The sequence below is a fragment of the Pezoporus wallicus genome, unplaced genomic scaffold (genome assembly GCF_028554395.1).
Source record: "Pezoporus wallicus isolate ANWC-B61680 ecotype Strahan unplaced genomic scaffold, APGP_CSIRO_Pwel_v1 contig_736, whole genome shotgun sequence".
NCBI classification, from domain to species: Eukaryota; Metazoa; Chordata; class Aves; order Psittaciformes; family Psittacidae; genus Pezoporus; species Pezoporus wallicus.
In genome coordinates this window covers 4,075,717-4,093,267 of record NW_026639744.1, presented here as the reverse complement: position 1 = coordinate 4,093,267, position 17,551 = coordinate 4,075,717, and the positions used below count along the sequence as shown (strand labels likewise).

The 17,551-nt window shown below is 45.7% G+C and overlaps 1 protein-coding gene across 1 annotated transcript; it reads right to left on the bottom strand.

Moving 5' to 3' along the window:
- Positions 1–11,501: 11,501 nt before the first annotated feature.
- DKK1 (dickkopf WNT signaling pathway inhibitor 1) lies at positions 11,502–13,181 on the bottom strand. Its single transcript, XM_057415658.1, has 4 exons — positions 12,731–13,181; positions 12,451–12,607; positions 12,232–12,342; positions 11,502–12,041 (listed from the first exon to the last, which is right to left on the bottom strand). Exons 1-4 carry the CDS (start codon positions 12,920–12,922, stop codon positions 11,791–11,793), a joined length of 711 nt encoding a protein of 236 aa, XP_057271641.1. The 5' UTR covers positions 12,923–13,181; the 3' UTR covers positions 11,502–11,790.
- Between the last annotated feature and the right edge of the window lie 4,370 nt (positions 13,182–17,551).

The window sequence follows — 17,551 nt, the reverse complement described above, 5'->3', positions numbered from 1 at the left end:
ATCCCACCCCGTGTGAGAACCTTGGGTAAGTGGACATTGCTGTCAGGAAGTCAGATAATTATAGGACTGAATTCCACTGAATAATACAAAATTGAAGCCATTCAGGCCATGGTGGTTTCTGGGATGCTTCTTGCTGAGTGAAACCTACTCACACAAGGAAGGGCTGGATGTTGGGACATGGTTTTCGGAAGAAGGGTTGAATTTAATTTCAGCCTAACCAGGCCAAACATGATACTATTTGTTGCTCTCTTCCCCAATATGGTTGTGTAAATGCTTACTTAGACAATCCCTGGCATGCAGTACTGGGGAAAGACACCCAGAATTTGCCTTCCAACCCTGTATAGTGTATATAATAATGCATGTGCTACTTTTATTTACAGATTATGTTGGTTTTGGGTTTTTTTAACTGTCAAGCTTTGTTCCAGTTAAGTCAGTCATACGTACAAGACCAAGCCTTCATGTTCATGGGACTGTGGTAGACATTTTCTGTGGACGTTGAGTTAGGGGAAAAAGTGGCTTGGAAATAAGGGCAGGAAAAGAATATTCCTGTATCCTGGAAAAAAAAAAAGTAATGCCAGTGTCTGACAAATGACTCCTGTGATGCTGAAGACCACTTCATGTTACATGTGTGTGTATGCAACCAGCTGCAACACAGCACAAGTCTTCCTAGGCACAGGCATCACATCTTGATGCCATGGCAAACCACACACAGAGTGTTACTTCTAGGCTGAGTCAACAAGAAGAATTAAATATAGACAAAAATTAAGAGAATGAAGATGATAGAGACTCTGCTCTTGCTAGCTAAAAGGAAAATAGATTTTGGATTGCAGCAGTGGAGGGCAGAAATCAAGATGCTCTTGGGATGCCTCTGATCACTGTTCCTGTAGTACTGCACCACAATCTGAATCAGGAACCAAATCTAACCCAAAAACATTTGTAGGGCCATAGAAATGGAGTTGAGGAAAGGATGCGGAGCTGAACCTTACTGTTAAACACACAACGGTGAGACTGGCTGCAGAATAGCTGTAATCTAAAGGTAAGTGACACAAACATGCAAGTTCCTTGACATGCAACATTTAAGTCTCTTTTTTTGGTCAATAGACTTTAAAAAAAAAATTAATTTTGGGTCCCTGTTTTGCTAGACTGTGAATCCTTTAAACACAACAGGCTTGGTTCCTAGTTGGGGGATAACCACAAGCCAATTAGAAGTTAAATTGTTGAGCAGTATGCATCTAATTGAAGTCTCTACTTTCTGCCTGCTATTTTTAGTGTTTGGACTGAGCTGCAGCTCCACATAGGGTATAATCATGTTTATTTAAGAGTAACATGTACCTCAGTGAGAAAAATAAAATCCAGGAGGCAGAGCTGTTTTTTTTTACCAAACGTACATGGGTGGGTGGTACACTTCAGGTCTAGACTGCTCCGTCTCTCTTGTTGTACACTATCTTCCATTGGGCATGCATCTTTTTTTGCTTCAAGACAATGCCTGCATGTTCATGCACATGCTTTAATGCAAAGTGCATTTCCCCAGTTATTTTACTGTCACTCATTGTCATCTACTATTATGATTTCTTGATCGTCTTCTACATACATCTGAGCAGTAACAAGAGACTCTGGTTGTGCTGGAACTAATAGATGGGGCTGACTCGCTTATAATTTAAAAGGTAAAAAGATGAAGATGCCATGAGCCAGGCCTGAGCAGCCTTCCCTTTCCCAGGGAAGTTTGAGGGTATTTTGGATATGTTCTCAGTTATTGAAGAAGTGGTTTGAATGGCAACAATAAAGGGATTGTGTTGGAGGTTTTGGGTAGCTTCCAGCGAGAAGAGACGTAGAAAATGGTTATTTGCTGGAAGTTTTCGGTGTCTAGGCTCTAAATAGTCATGGGACTGGTAGGACTGGGATGGAACAACTTCAGCATCAGGTAGGATGTCTTGAAAGTCAAGACATTTTTGTTTATGCTTATTGAATAAATAAAGGGCCCAGAATGAGTGGAAAGAGAAAGCAGGACAAGGGAACCAAATCCCATTAAAAATAAGAGGAAAAGGACCTTTCCAGCAACATGTCAAGTGGACATGAGGACTGAGACAAGTCAGCAGTAAATCAGAGAATGGAGAGCCATAGGACAGATGATGTTGGGTTGCAAATGAGATCATCAAATCGATGCTGTAAGAGATGAAGAGCAGGGGGTAATGACATGACCACATGGGACACATGTTGGGAACCAGAGCAGAGATGAGTACAGTCATAATATGAAGCACAGCCTGAAAAATGAGGGAGGAAAAGCTTAAGAGCTTTAAGCAGTTTTTTAGCCAGAGGTTGCAACAGAAGCTCTGGCTCTGCTAAAATGTCACATCAGTCATCTTAGCTTTAGTAATGATAAGAAGGGAGATAAGGAGACCACTTTGTACTTTCAAAAGCTCTGTCTGTCCTGTGACTGCCCATCATGACCTAATCAGCTTGTTTCATTAAAACACCCCAAGGAAGTAAATAAAAAACAAAACCCCAGCAGAAACTGCTGCAGTGTTATACTTGTTCTTAGTAACATCTGATTTTTCTCAGTAATTTCTATTTTATATATGCCTGTGGAATAGTTTGTGTTCATGCCAAGTCACACTGGGAGGAAAATAGTGGGGTTTTTCTCAGGAATTTTGCATACATTCTTCTTTCTCACCACAAAAAGGGTCTGAGTTTGTTTCAGTGAGAAGCCATAAATTTTACTAAAAAAATTCCCACAGTGATTTATCCCATTTCAGTGGCTCTGCAAACACAAAGCCAGTATTAAACAAATGCAGCAGTGCTATTCCTAAAATACACACCTGGAATGATAAGCCTCAGAACTTCATCCTAAAGGATGCCCTTGCTCCTTATCTTGTTTCACAACATTAGGTGCGAAATCCTCAGATGGAGGCAATTTGAAAATTAAAAAATGTTGATGAGGAAATAAAACCCCAGATATACACAAACTGATGTTCTGAGGATCAAGAATATTTAAGGGACAAGCTAAGATATTGAGGTCGTTGAGTTACCCAAGCACTCCTATAGAACACATTTATCCTTTAGCACACAAATGCAGGCAATGTTCTTCAGATTTTAATGACAATATTTTTATTAGCAGTAGACTACTTACTAGTAAGAAGTGTTCAAGACTAAGGTGTTATGACAACAATAAAAAAAAACCGAACAAACAAAAACCCTCTAGCTTTTAAAGGCTCTTACTAAACATTTATTTAATTACATCCACAGCTTCAGAGTCAGATCTAAGAAAGGATTAAGATGCCCAAATACAAAGGGGGTCTGAATTTCTAGGCTGTTGTATTTCTGACACAATGAAGAATGCCTAAAAATAAAAGCTGAAAAACACCATCAGGAACATGATGTCAGGTCCATTCCAATCTCCAGAGGGTATTTAAACACTTCTTGAAGCTAATTCCACCAGTCTAAGGATAATGCTTGTACTGCACAGCCATGTTGACATCAGCACAGAAGGCATTATGTCATGACCTCAAAGGACATGGCACCTAGGACACACAAACAGGACTCTACATGACATCAGAAACTTCATGGGGCAGAACCTGGCCTCCCAAATCCAGAATGAATGTTCAGCAACATGGACAGATATCTGTTAAGCAACAGACGAGTATGGGAAAAACACAGACGTGAGGGCTTCAGCTAATACCTGGGTTTGCTCAACACAAGAAAATAAGGCACTAGGGAGCTTCCAAGCATTAGAAGCATTCACCACTAGCTTGCTGACAACTACTGTATGAACAAGAGGTCAAAGAGCAACCTAATAGGGCAGCACATAACTCAATATTTAACATGTCAGTAAACTTCTAAAAGGCAACGAAACCTGGAAGACCTGCAAGGGAGAAAACTAATATTCTTTTGTCTAGCTGTTGTGTCATTTTGAAGTACAATGGTATCATGAAGACTCCACTATAAATGCAGCATGTATTTATAATTCCCATGATACAAGTAAGTCCACAGAGGCAGCTATAGGCTATTTTGCTGGACAATAAGGACCCTACCAAAATTGTCTGCCATGATGATCCCTTGTACCAAGCTCTCAAAAAAAACAACCAACCCCAAACCCAACCTGATGGGTTTTAAAAGGGATCCAAACAAGCTTTACAGGTTAGATGAAAGCTGGAGACACCTTTCCCCAATACAATGTTTTGGCCAAGAATTAAATGATAGTTTTAAAGAACATGATATCTAAACCAAAATAAATATAAGTTATTCAAAGCTCCGGAAAACCTTCATATGTACAAATTTTCAATGCACATGACATAAACTGAAGTTATCCCTCTCCCTGCTGATCACTCCAGCTTGCAGTGGATCAAAATGTAACCTGGAAAATACTAAGCTGGTTTCTGCTTGCCAGTGCCTCCATTTACTGTGGTAGAACCACTGCAGCTACTGCCAGTTTTCAGCAATTTTGAACTTGTGCCTTCCTCAGCTTCTGAGCTCTCAAGAGAATATAAAATGGTACAACAACGATTTAAGCACATCAATAATTTGGGTCATAAAGCTTACGTTTTGCATTCCCTCTGCTTTGTAGTTGCTCAGACAAATAGGCTGACAGCAGCTGCTACCAACAAGCGCTGCTGGCTTTCTGATGGAAATAATATTAGAGTGCTCAGGCAAAAGGCATCCATTTCAGGAATGAGATTAGCCCTTCATCACTCTGATGGAAGTAGAGTAGGTCACTGGCACATGGCCAGATTTCATGGACTAGAAAGTCCCCATCTGCCTCCAAAGGAACTCCTCACCAAGGAAAAGCTGAAAGCTCTCCCCAGCACACAATGGGACAAAATACTTCACTATTGCTCATAATGATACTTTGTCTTGAAAAGGGGAAGTCAAGACAACATCTTGCATGAATAAGCCTTCTCTAAAATTTACACAAATACTCTGGGGCAGTGCTGAGTTTGAGTAGGAGCTTTGCCCATGAATGAAGGTGTTTGCCTTAACCAGCCTGGGGACAAAGAGGCTGGGCTGCTTCCTCAGCAGATGCCTGAAAAAAAGACACCTAAACATGCCACCCCGTAACCCTGATGGTCTTAAAAAAAAAAAACAAATCAGAAAAGCTACATGTAGAAGCAGATTTCTGCACAAGGATTTGTGTTTAAGGCTGAAAGCTCGAGAGCCCATGAGACAGATAGATTAAATCATCCCTGTGGATGGGAATGGAATAAAGTACTGTCTAAAAACAGCTCCAGACTCTTGCTTTACTTCCTCTCTGAGTGCAGCCCATGGGTTGTGGTATGCAAGAAGCAAGTCTCCAAATAGGGGAAAAAAATAGGCTCATGCCCATCACTCATCCCCCTATACAGGCTGGGCTACAGCCAAAAGAAATTACATTTCTTGGATGATCATTTATGGTCAGGCATTCTTCCTGGCTAAAGCACCTAAAGCCTCCCTAACGTGAGATGTCTGGGATAGCAAAGCCACCATGACAGGGAAGGATAAGCACAGGCCAGTCCCTTGGGAGGATGGGCAGTTTGGGGCTACCTAAAACCAGCAGAGACCTGCTCATATACAAGTTAAAGAGGAAAGAGCAGAGCAGAGACCTCTGGCAAATATTTGTAATGGAAATTGGCTCCATTAGCATTTCACTTCTTCAACTTTACCCCATGGACCATAGCCTGTTCCCTTGCAAGCTGGTTGTGTGAAACTCCCCAAGCTCCTCCCAGAGACAGATGACCTCAGCTTGGCATTGGGTGAAAAAAAAATCCTTTTCATTAGAGGAGGATTCAAGGGAGGCTCTCCACACTTAAAGAAAATAGACCACGGCTGGACCTTTTATACCATCTGTTCTCATTCTGCTACACGCCAATGGAGTGGCGCTTCTTCAATGTGCAAGCTAAAATAAACTACATTATTAAAATTAATTATAACTTTTATTTACTGTTCCTTGTGTGAATCCAATTATTCTGAAAAAGAACTGTTAATTCCAGGTCTTACCTGGCCAGGATTATCTGACTTCTTTCCAAGCTGTGAATCTGTCATTTTTGAAGTGCCACCTGTATACCACAAGACTAGCTATAAAGCTACAAATCACTTGTGGATCAACAGAAAATAGAGAAGTAATGTTAAGGTGAAAGATCAAAACTACATGAAAATGCTTTCATCTGTGGTTAGCTGGCTTTCAGGATCAAAAAAGTAAAAGAGCAAGTGAACCAATGTTGGAACATGTTCTTCCACACTTTGGCCTTCTGTTCATTCGTGATTTATGACGGCATTGACATATTTTTAAGTCAAACTCATGAAACCCAGGCATGTTAACTAGCACACAGTAAAATTACTTTTTATTTATTTTTCCATTTTTCAAAGCACATCCACCTTATGGAACAAGTGGTTAGACAAGTCTACAAGAAGTCCTTCACTGGACACGACAAATACAGGTGGAGGATGTGCCACTGACATCAGCCTGAAGCTTCAGGAGATCATTTCAACAAGGACATCACAACAGGGGTCAAGATGGAGCTGAGTCACTGCTTGCTTGCCTGCCAGGGTTATTCTTCCATGAATGGCAGCTCTAGCACCATCACTTGTTCTTCTCAAAATCAGCATCTTGAACCAATTACATGTTTTAGACGAAGTTTAGTTTCAAGCTATAAATAAATAAATGAAGATAGACCAACACTTTCCTGTGGGACTGACATCCACATATTTGCAGCCCAAGATCATTTTCTCAAAGAGGCAACAGAAAGGCCTTAAGAAGCTGATATTCAAGAAAAACAAACTAAAAGTAATAATTAAATAAAACCCACCCCTCAGAGACTTCCAGTATCATCCTTCCCACTGCCAATAATCGGCAGTTACAGACTTCCTCAGCCAGTGATCACACCTGAACCACTGTCTTCTATGAAATTGCCTTGTCCCCATGTGATTTAATTTATGAGTTTTCATTTTGTGGTCATCAGTTACACAACTTGGCAGTGTGCTGGGCTTGCTTTAAACTCACTGGCTGAGCAGTCCATCTCCTTGCATTGCAAGAAACAAAAATAACCACTTGATCACCTCCTCAGCATTGTTTACAGCTTTACAGACCTCTCATACCCCCCCTTAGTCAGCTTTTTTCCAGCTGAGAAGAGCTGCCAAACTTTTCCTTGTATGGGAGCATACTCTCACCTCCTTACCCTTTATTTTCCATGGTTCTGCTATACAATATGCTTCTGGAGTCACTTGGTGTCGCCATGTTGTCCTGCACTATTTTCCTAGTCTGCTATTGGGATTTTTTTTTCTTCTTTTTAACTTTTCTCCAGATTTACATGTCCTGACTCTGTATCATGTACAGTATTAAAAAAAACAAAACAACAACCCAAAACCAAATCAAACCAAAAAAAGAACCCCAAACCCAAACTAACCAAACAAAAAAACTGTGGGGTTTTGTTTGTTTTTATTGTTGTTTTTAAGAAATTAAGAGCTGTACAGCACAAGTCCCAGTATCTATCCTTTTAGGACATCATCACTTCCACTACAAGCAACAACTATTTGCTCCCCTTGGCTTACTCCCCAGCTACTTCAAAGGAAGGGGAAAACTTTGTTTTCTCCAGCAGCAGCTTCATCTCTTTAGTGAGGTTTCTCACCAAGGTCTTAGCAATCAGATGGATCACCTTCCTCTATCTCCTTGTTGATTTCTTTAACCACTTCTAGACCACCAAAGTGCTTTCTCACACAAAATTCACACTGACTTTTTGTCCACTCCACAATATCCATCCATCCATTCAGCTACAGTAGCTTCTCTTTACTCATCGAACCATTCAGACCCGGGATTTGTAAAGGTGGGAGCCATCCCTACCAGATGCTCAGAGGAGAAAGGCTTAACATCCCATTGTGGCCCAGCTGCACCTCTCACCCTCCCCAGCCAACTCTTTCATCGGGCCACAGCCATTTACATGCTGATGGACTTATTACTCACTTAAATCACCTGCTAATGAGTCCCCTCCCTCACTGGCGGTAGATTAGAAGCTCTGCCCAGAAGTGCCCTCCTTAAGTATCTCAGTTATCCTCACCCCCCTCTTAAGGTGTTAATTAGGGACACAAGTCAGGCACTGGGGGGCAAAGAGTGAAGAGTGGAAAAAAGCTACTTGGGAAAAAAATAGTAATAAACATCACCCTGGATTAGCAGGGATGTAGTGTATGTGTTTGAAGGAGCAAAAGAAATGGAGTAAACACACCTTTAATGCTCTACAAGGGGTGGTGATGAGCTGGGCTACCTGGATGCTCTGTTTCCCACTACTCTAAATAAGATCAAAGTTTACTTCACTAAGCCCTCAGCTGAAAGACAATAAAGAACAGCTTCAGCAGGTGGGTTAACACCCTGCAAGAAAAACCCACCCCCAAATGGAAGGAAAACCAAACAAACAATCAAAAAACCAAAACCTGAAAAGCTTTCTGTATTGCATTACACCCATAAAGGTTTTCACCTGTTGTGTCTGCTCAGGGCTTTCATCTTTCTAAGCCAAAATGTTCAGTTTTCTGCCCTGTGTCACGAGATGAGTATAAAAAAAAAAAAAACAACAACCTCGGATCTTTAATTGTCCTAATGTTTGTAGATGGATTTAAGGACTTTTATAACCCTATCTTGCACTCTATGAGTATGGAGAGGAGTCAAGTTCCTTGGACAAGCAGTTTTATTGGCATGGGGGTTTAGTTTTAAATGTGATGTGAAGATCAGTGGGAGTAACAGGGGCACAAACATCTATTTAAAAGCTTTGTTTTAACAGGAAGAAAGGGTATTTCTTAGGCTACAACTTGGGGCAAAACTAGTTTCTGAAAGAGCTTAGGAAGAAAATGAGAAGAAAATAGTATTTGCCTCCCTGAAAATTCATTTCACCACAAATCGCAGTAAAAACTGTCATGTCCCATTGTACCCCCTCCTTCCCTTGCAAGATTAATGCCTTTAGATCAATATTGTCACTGGGAGCAACAGACATAGGGTTCTGATGATCTTGAAATCTCCTTGAAATCTGTATCCATAGTGCAGACAAATCATCTCAGGAAAACCATAGCATAGTTGGAAGAGGGATTCCATTTCCTCTTCAAATCATTGATACATTTATACAGCCCACGTAATCTTGGGGCTGGGGTAGGGCTATTGGGTACTGGGATGTTGCTTTGTCACTTTTAGCTGAGTACTGCAGAGATGCAAGGTATCCAACAAACCAGTGGTTACGAGTTCAGAAAGGTCTTAAAAAAAAAAAATCAATAGTTAGGCAAATGCATAGAAAATTACCCTGCAACTCAATATTGAAGGGAATAGGACCTTTAAAACCTGTAATGTTACACTTGTAGCTGTCAGGAGGAGTATGTGAAGGAGTGGACCCTTTAAATACTGTCTTATACCACTGCAGAGGCTCAAACCCCACTTCATTATACGCTGCTTTTTTGTCTGCCATTCTACATAATCTCAAAAGGTAAAACTTTGGAGGGGGTATCACTAGCTCCCTTCCCATGCCTCTGCTAACCTGGGCAGTGTACTCAGTTTAAGGGATGAGCAGGGCACGCACTGTACCCTCACTCTTTGCACAGTGCTGTGCTGCCTATATAGCAGTGACAATGAGACTATCCTTATTTATGCTCCTCCAGGCCTGAAGCCATCCTTCCATTGGCTGTGCATGATGCAGGATTTAATTTGGAATCATGAAGGAGAAGGGTTATATTTGCAGCAGGCTGTAAAGCTGAGCTGCCAGCAACCAGTCATTAGGAGAGGCTGCTTTACAATGTTCTGGGGTTTTATTCTTATAAATAACAATATTTCACTTCTTCGAGCTTTGTTGTTAGCTCTTTCAGCCCTATAGCCAGGAACAGCAAGTAAACAAGAGGCGCTAAACCTTCCTGTCCACCAAAACCTGCTTTTTTAACTAGCTCTTCTCTTTGCTTAGAATATGTTTTTTTTTCTTTTAGGGGAGAATAATTTCATTGTAGAGGAGACAGTGGGGGAAGTGCATCCTGAGATGCCTTTTACGACGGGTGTTACTGGATTGTGTGTCACGTGCTGAGATAATGTGGCTTTCCATAGTTTCTCTCTTTGGATAAGTGCATGAGATCCAGATCTGAACACACCTGCCAGTTCAAACTTAGGGGCTTCCAACATCCCACATCCCACTTTTTTCTGTTCAACTTCCCATGCGCTTGCCTTTTTCTTTTGTTTTGGGGGGGTGGGGTGGGGGAGGTTGCATGCGTTAATTCAGGTTTTCTGAAATGTGGAGCATCTGCTGGGTGAGGAGGGACCATGGGGATGCTGCTTATTTATTCCTCAGGGCATCCCAATGCTGCCACCCATCTTCCAGGTGCCTCTGCCCAGTACTGGGGGCACAGGCACCTTTTGTTTTATTTCTGCCTCCTTGTGACCACATTTACAAGTCAGGGCTCAGGTACTACTTAATCACATTTTTGAGCTCCTGCTGGCACTAAATGAATATTTTGACTTCCCAGGCTGGGGATGATCCCTTGCCTGGGAAGCAGAAGGTTATTTTTTAATCATTTCCCTCTACATGGGGTTGTGTGCTCCCTCCTTTGCATTTTCTATAGCTATGAGCTTGATTCAGCACCAGCTGGTACTTGCAGGTACCTGTGAGAGCTGCAGTTCAGGTTCATATTCAGTACTCCCATGTACCAGTGCAGTCCCCATAGTCCCCAAATAGGCAGCATTAATGCTAGAGGCACCAAACAGCAGCTAGCAGCTGACATTTTAAGACAAAACACAGCACTACTGAAGCATCCCTGCAAATGGGACACAGTGCCCTCAAGAGCCACAGGTTCAGATTTGGACTTCAGGTACAAAACGCTTTTGGATTGTTGTTTTGCATCCTGAACACTGACTGCAGGGTAGCCAAGGGTAGCCTGCTAGGCAGGCACAGGACAGACACTGCACTTGCTGCCCACCAGCCCTATACTGCACAACATGGCCCCCATGCTCACTCCACGCACATTTACAAACACTTGTAACAGGTGAACGGCATTAGAAGCTAAAGGGGATGGGAAAACAACACATATTTGCAGCTTTCTCCCCCTCCAGGCCACCCCAGAAGGAAGAAAACTCATAGTAACAGGCTGCAAAGTGAAGTGAAAAATAGAGTCTTTGCTGCTCATGGAGCAAAGATTATGGGATGGACCAGTTAACATCACTGTGCTCCTCAGCACCCGTCCCGTGGTCAGCTACATGCTGCAGTCCAGCACAGCCCCTCTAGTGATCCTTCACTCCCTCTTCAGCCCATGGAAAAATTGGCCAGGAGGGCGTTTCACTGCCACTTGCCCTTCCTTCCCAGAGCCCTGGCCATGGTGCCCATCCTTGCCCTGCATGCGGCAGTCAGAGAGTACTGGTGGCTACCATGGCACACTGGCAATTCCTAGAAAGCAGTTGAATAAATCCTGATAACCAAACAACCTTTCCCATGTGGTATCAGTGGTGAATCACCCCTCTCCCCCTACCCCTTTGGGCATTTTCACCGCAGGGCACATCTCCCCTCACACGCAGGCAGCCTGGGCTCATTTTAAAGAACGGTTTATTCGCTCAGAAACAGACGGTCACATCTCTTTGACCGAGATTTAAAATCCCAGTGTGTACAAAGTCACAGTCACGGCTTGCAGGGCACATGGCAGCGCCCTCGGAATAAAAAGTCATTAAAAATCCCAGCGCTATATACAGCTAAGTGCCAGCTCAAGTATTCACAACACAGTAACGTACTGCAATTAGTTGCTTAAAAGTAGTTCCCTTGAGAAACAACCTTCTGCTCCGGCAGAGCCGGAGTCTGTTCCGTCCTGTCCATCCAGTGATGCTCAGTGTTGCTGGCAGGTGTGCAGTCGGGAGGCATCGGCAGGGCCATGCTCTCGCTGGAGGCGGCACACCAGCCCCTCGGCGCACTGGCACCGCTGGAAGATCTCCAGGCCATGGGTGCCTTTCCGACGGTGCCGGGTACACACCTGCCCTTCCCGCAGCACCGGCTTGCAGATCTTGGACCAGAAGTGACGGGCGCAGCACAGCCCGGCTGCACAGTCTGAAGAGCGTAGGCAGAAGTCCCCCTCCTCACCTATGTGGGGACAGCATGTCATGCACTCAGCCCAGGATGCTCCCACTGGGATGAAGGGGCAGGGTGGGGATCCCCCATAGGGGATAGTGAGGCAAGGTGCACAGCCTGCACTGCTCCATAGGGATCAGTGGGGCAGGATGAGCAGCCCTGAAGGGGACAGTAGGGTCACAACATGGCTTGACCCCCTTACCTTTGGCAGTGGGGAGCCAGGCGGGAGCGGGCGTCCGTCGGGTCAGAACCTCAGTGCCGATCTCGTCCAGCTCGATGGCTCCATGGGGTGGCTCCGGGGGCGTGCAAAGTCCTGCGGGAGGCAGCGGGATGGCTGTCAGCCGTGGATGGACCCCAACAACCCCTCCAGCGGACACCACCAGGGTGCCGCCCTCCCTCCCCAAGCTCTGCCGCCCCTCACCGTTGCTGCAGGTCGTGCCGGGGCAGCACATTGCGTCGCGCAGACAGCGTTTGCGGCGTCTCCGGCAGGCGAGGCAGAGCGGGGCTCCCCCGCCGCGGGCCGCGCCTCCACAAAACTCCTCGGGGCCACAGTCCTCGTCCTCGGCGCAGGGGAAAGGCTGGAGAGGGGGCAGAGAGGAGGCAGAGGGGGTCAGCGCGGCCGCCACCCCCCATCCCCAGTGCGTCCCTCCATCCCCCGTGTGTGTCTCCCCTCTTCATCCCCAGTGAAGCCCCTTTCCTACCTGCCGGGTGGCGGCCGGCGGTGGCTTGTTGCTGCCGTCGAATGGGGCTGCGGGGGGGGCGCTGGCCTCGGCCCCTACCCCCGGTGGGGGTCCCTTGATGGAGTTGGAGGTGAGCGCGCCGCCGGGTGCCGCCGCCCGCCCTGCCGGGGCCGCGCAGCTGAGCGCCGCCAGCAGCGCCACCAGCCCTCGCATCCTCGTCCCGTCCCCTCCCAGCCCCTTGTCCCCGGTGATGTCCTATCTGCGAAGAAGCTCCCGCGGTCCCAGAGTAGCAGCTACCTGCTCTGCCCGCCGCCGTCTTTATACCCCTGGGGGCTGCCTCCTGCGCCCGCCCCCTCGGGGAGGAGGGCAAGGCGGATGGGATTTCAAAGGGTCCCCGGGGGGTTGTGAGACCCCAAAACCGCCCCCACCCCGCCCCGAGGGCTCCATCATTGGCCGCCGGCCCGGGAAAGGGGTTTCGCAATAGCGAAGGCAGACACCACCACCACCACCACCACCACCGCCGCCCCCCCGCCCCGGTCCCCGGCCAGATGCTCCGCATGCCCCGCCGCTGTCTCCAGCCGGGCGCGCCGCCTCGCCCGACGGGAAGGGACGGGAAGAGAAGGGGAGGGAGGGGGGAGCACCCCATACACTCACCCCAGTGGCTGGGAGCCACGGTGGGATGCAGAAAGGCCGCCCCCCCGGTGACAGAGGCAGTCCTTTGGTCTCCTGCAAGTCTGCGCCCCCCTCCCCCGCGCCCTTCCTGGCGCCAGCGCGACTTTACAGGAAGGGAGGGGGCCGCTCGGCACCCCTTCACCCCCCGGCCCGGTTGAGGGGGGGTGTGGGGAGACGGAATATGGGAGGGGCTGAACCCCCCATTGGTGCCGCCCCCCCCCCCCCCCCCCCCGCACACACTCCCGCACACTCGCCTGACCCTAACCCGGGCAGCTCCTCCGTTGGGATGGGGGACAACACCGTCGGGGGAAGCTCCCGGTACTTTGATGCGGGGAGGTCTCCGCTTTCACACCCCACACCCCCCCCTCCCCGGCCCCTGCATCGGCGCCCTCGGGACGCCGCCGCCTCCCCGCTCCCCCTCCGAGCCTCCCGCTCCGGGGCAGCGCGGCGCGGCTGTCACCCCCGCGCCCCCTTGCGGCCACGCTGGGGTAGCGCGCCCCCCCATCCCGCGGAAGGTTGTGCAAGCGCCGTTAGCAGCACCAGTTAATTAAATCGGCTTTTCACGATGACGGCCTCATGCTCCTATTTATTTATTTTAGCTGGGTTTGACAAAAAAATACAGTAACAAAATAAAGCCCAAGCACCGCACCGCTGCCGAGCCCACCATAAATATTTATTCCCCCGAGGGTGGGTGATTCCAGATGTCACACTCCTGCAATGAAAACCTCAGCAGTGCTCACCCACCTCCAGCGCAGCGGGTATCGCTGTGACTCCGCAGGAGCTCCTATCAGGTACTTCAGGTCCAAGAGGCTCAAGCTGGGCTAATAATTACCTGGGAAGGTTTCGGCGGGCACCTAACACAGGTACCGGCGGAAGCGGTGCTGCTGAGTCAGCGCTCGGCAGACGTCCCTGCCGCAGCCAGGTGAAACGGGGCCTTGCTGTTTTTAGCCTGCAAGAATGAAGGCCACACCTTGCCCCTAAGCCCCTGTATTCCCCTTGCAGTTTCAGGCGAGGGCCACCAAGGGTTTTTATTGTATTGACTTGTATCTGCAATTGCTGCATCCTGCAAATGCATTTTGCAGTGTTTCCCACCTCCTGCTTATGCAGTTAGTGAATTTATACCCCTCCTGGGAGGATGTTTTCATGCTCCTGTCTCCAGTTTTTACCTCTGTGTCCACATTGCGCTGAAGTACACGCTTAACTTTGACCTTGCTGAGATTTAAATGGAACCGTGTCACACAGGGGCTGAGCTGTTTCTCAGGGATGGATTTAAATCTATTGGAAGTGGCAGTCTCAGCATCCTGAACACCGCATCATCCTGCACACAGAAATGATGTCTTCATGTCACCCCATATCTGTCCTGCCGTTAGAGGATGTGCTTCTATCATCACATCTTGGCATTTTCCATGAGGGGCAGCAATGACAAGGACACCATCATTTTTTGACACAGGTGCTGTTTGCAGTCACATCCCACCTATGGATGATGCAACACGTGTTGGAAATATGGTCCCTTCCCAGCTTCATGCCCTGGACTCGTTTATATTGGCAGTAACCAAAATATAAAGTGAATTCTTCATCCCTGAAGAATAAACATGCCGCAGATGTGCTTATTGGTTAGTGTGTTCATAGAATAATTTGGTTGGAATTGAGCTGTGGGGCTCACTCAGTGCCAGCCCTACTTGAAGCAGGACCTCCCATCAGCCTCAGATCTCTTTGTCCAGGCTACTTGGGGTGGTGCTGGTGCTCAGGTAAGTCCTGTAGTAACTGTGGCCATTTGCCTTTGCAACCTGCAGGAAATCTGGATCCCAGTACTAATCCCCAACTACCATGCATTTTGTACAGTTGTGTCTTACTGCATACGAACATAAGAGAGAATAAACCCCCTAATTTAATCACTAACCGGAACTCCTCTCCCAGTCTTGGCTTCTGCTGTGGAAGAGAGCCACTGACAAATCGTTCAAAAGTAATTGTTTTTATTTCAACTCTATAAAGTATACAACAGGCACTCGGCAATTACAGCTGCAGGGAAAATACAGAGCAAAACAAAAGCAGTTAAAGTTTATGAAAAAAAGGTCTTAAATCTACATCAAAAGAATGCAACCGGCCAGTGACCGGTGGATGACTGACATCTGTCTGACAAACAAAATCTCTTTCATGTAGGAAGAAAACTGGAAAAAATAAGAATCTGAACCAAAGGCTAGTGTAAAAACAGCGTAAATTGGGACTTGGGACGATGGGCAGCTCAAAACAAAAATTTCTGCTTTTGCCAGTAAGGCTCTAAAACTGCCCAAGTCCCAGCGTTACGGCTGGTTTACACAGCCACGGAGCTGTGGAGGTCAAGGAGCTTCCAGCTTCCCAGCTAGGTTTTGTGAGAGCGCCGAGGGCTCGCCTCCACGGTAGTTTACATATAGGAGTCAGGGGAAAAGCCCAGATCCTGTTTTGTTGAGTGGTGCAAACCAGCTACTCCTTTGAGTCAGGCTTTCATGTCAAAACACGCAGGTCGGGTTGCACACCGAGTTGCTCATCGTTTTTTTGTGTGTGGGAGATTTCTGAAGGGGTTTGTATAAGACAGGAGGTTGGTGTTGGACAGCATGACGGGTTGAATCTGCACACCTTAGCAAAACAGGAATACCTGTCTACAGACTGATAGGATGTCATATATTAATTTGACCTGCACATAACATTTATACATTTCACAGAAATGACTCTGTATCTCATTAACAGATACACAGCTCTGGTACATTGAACAGAAATAAGAGAACAACTTCATCATTTCTGTAATTCATCAATATTTTATAATAAAGGCTTAGAAATTGGTAGCAGAAAGAACTGTAAAACGCAGCAAGCTAAGAAAGGACGACATTTTGAGGTGTGTTTGTCTTTGTCATGCAGCATAACACCAAATTTGTAATCTTTTTTTATAGGATGCCACAGATTTAAGGCACTTGCAACAATGCCAGATAGCTAGTCATGTTCTAAAACTATGGGACAGATGAGTTAACAATACAGTTGACATAAAGTTTAATAATACTGACAATTATGACATTAATTCAAGTCTACCTTGATCTAAAAACATTACATTACAAATAAGAAAATGAAGTAATAATGCCATGGAACTCTAAAAGAAAAAGTTATATGTGTACCACAAAATATCAACACGAAAATACCTATTTACATAAATATTTGCTTGTGGTCCTGTTGTTAAATAAGAGTTTGCTATGGATAATGCAGCACTGTGAGAAGCTACAGATCGTCTGTGTCTTAATGACACCAACCTTAATACACTCATTTTAAATATGGGAGCTGCTTTCCCCTTACACAGATATGCCACTGTCCCATATATTAAAAAAAGGAGACAAAGAAGAAAGGACAGTAAAGTAGAAACACAGAAGCAATCCATCGTTGTGAATATATATATATATATATATAAAATGCAACTCAAATATATTACTTATAAACGAAGGTGGTTATCATATACATATGCTAAGTATGTTGTTTAAGGTATGCTTAGGAAAGGTAATGAAAGTCAAGTGAGGTGTTTGATATCAAAATAAACTTATATTCCATATAGGCCATGCTGCATGCCGCAGGTATTAATAACCATGCTTGGCACAAGGAAAAAAGGACAGGAAAAAGAAAAGTAACTCAGCCCATTTTAAAACCTTTTTCCTGTAATGTTTTCAGGTTGGCCCCCAAACTCAATGTGATGCTTTTCCTCCCAGCAACCCCTTAACTGACAATTGCATTTCAGCTACCAAATACCATTCTGGGACAAACTCTTCTCTACGTTCTTCTATAGAAAGTTACCAAATACAGTAAGTTTTCTCCTCCAATGTCACTGCATCATTGAGTGAAAAAACAGGGGGATGAAAGTAAAGAATTCAGCTTTTAGGTAGCAGCCTGTTTGCTAAGATGCCTAGTGATTATTTTAGCCCTAGTACTCAGCATTGGCTTCCTGTGTTTTCCATCCCTCAGATAAAGGTTGAAAAGCCAGTAGTTGCTGTCTTATCCTTATGGTTTTGAAAGCAAACAAAGTTTTAATGATTAATGAATAGCAGAAATAACCTGAAGTTACTGTGTCAATGGTGTTGCCTCACCCTTTGGAAACTTAGGAAGGAAATTCAGAGACACTGACTGGTTTCAAAAGCATCACGATGACTGAGATCTTTA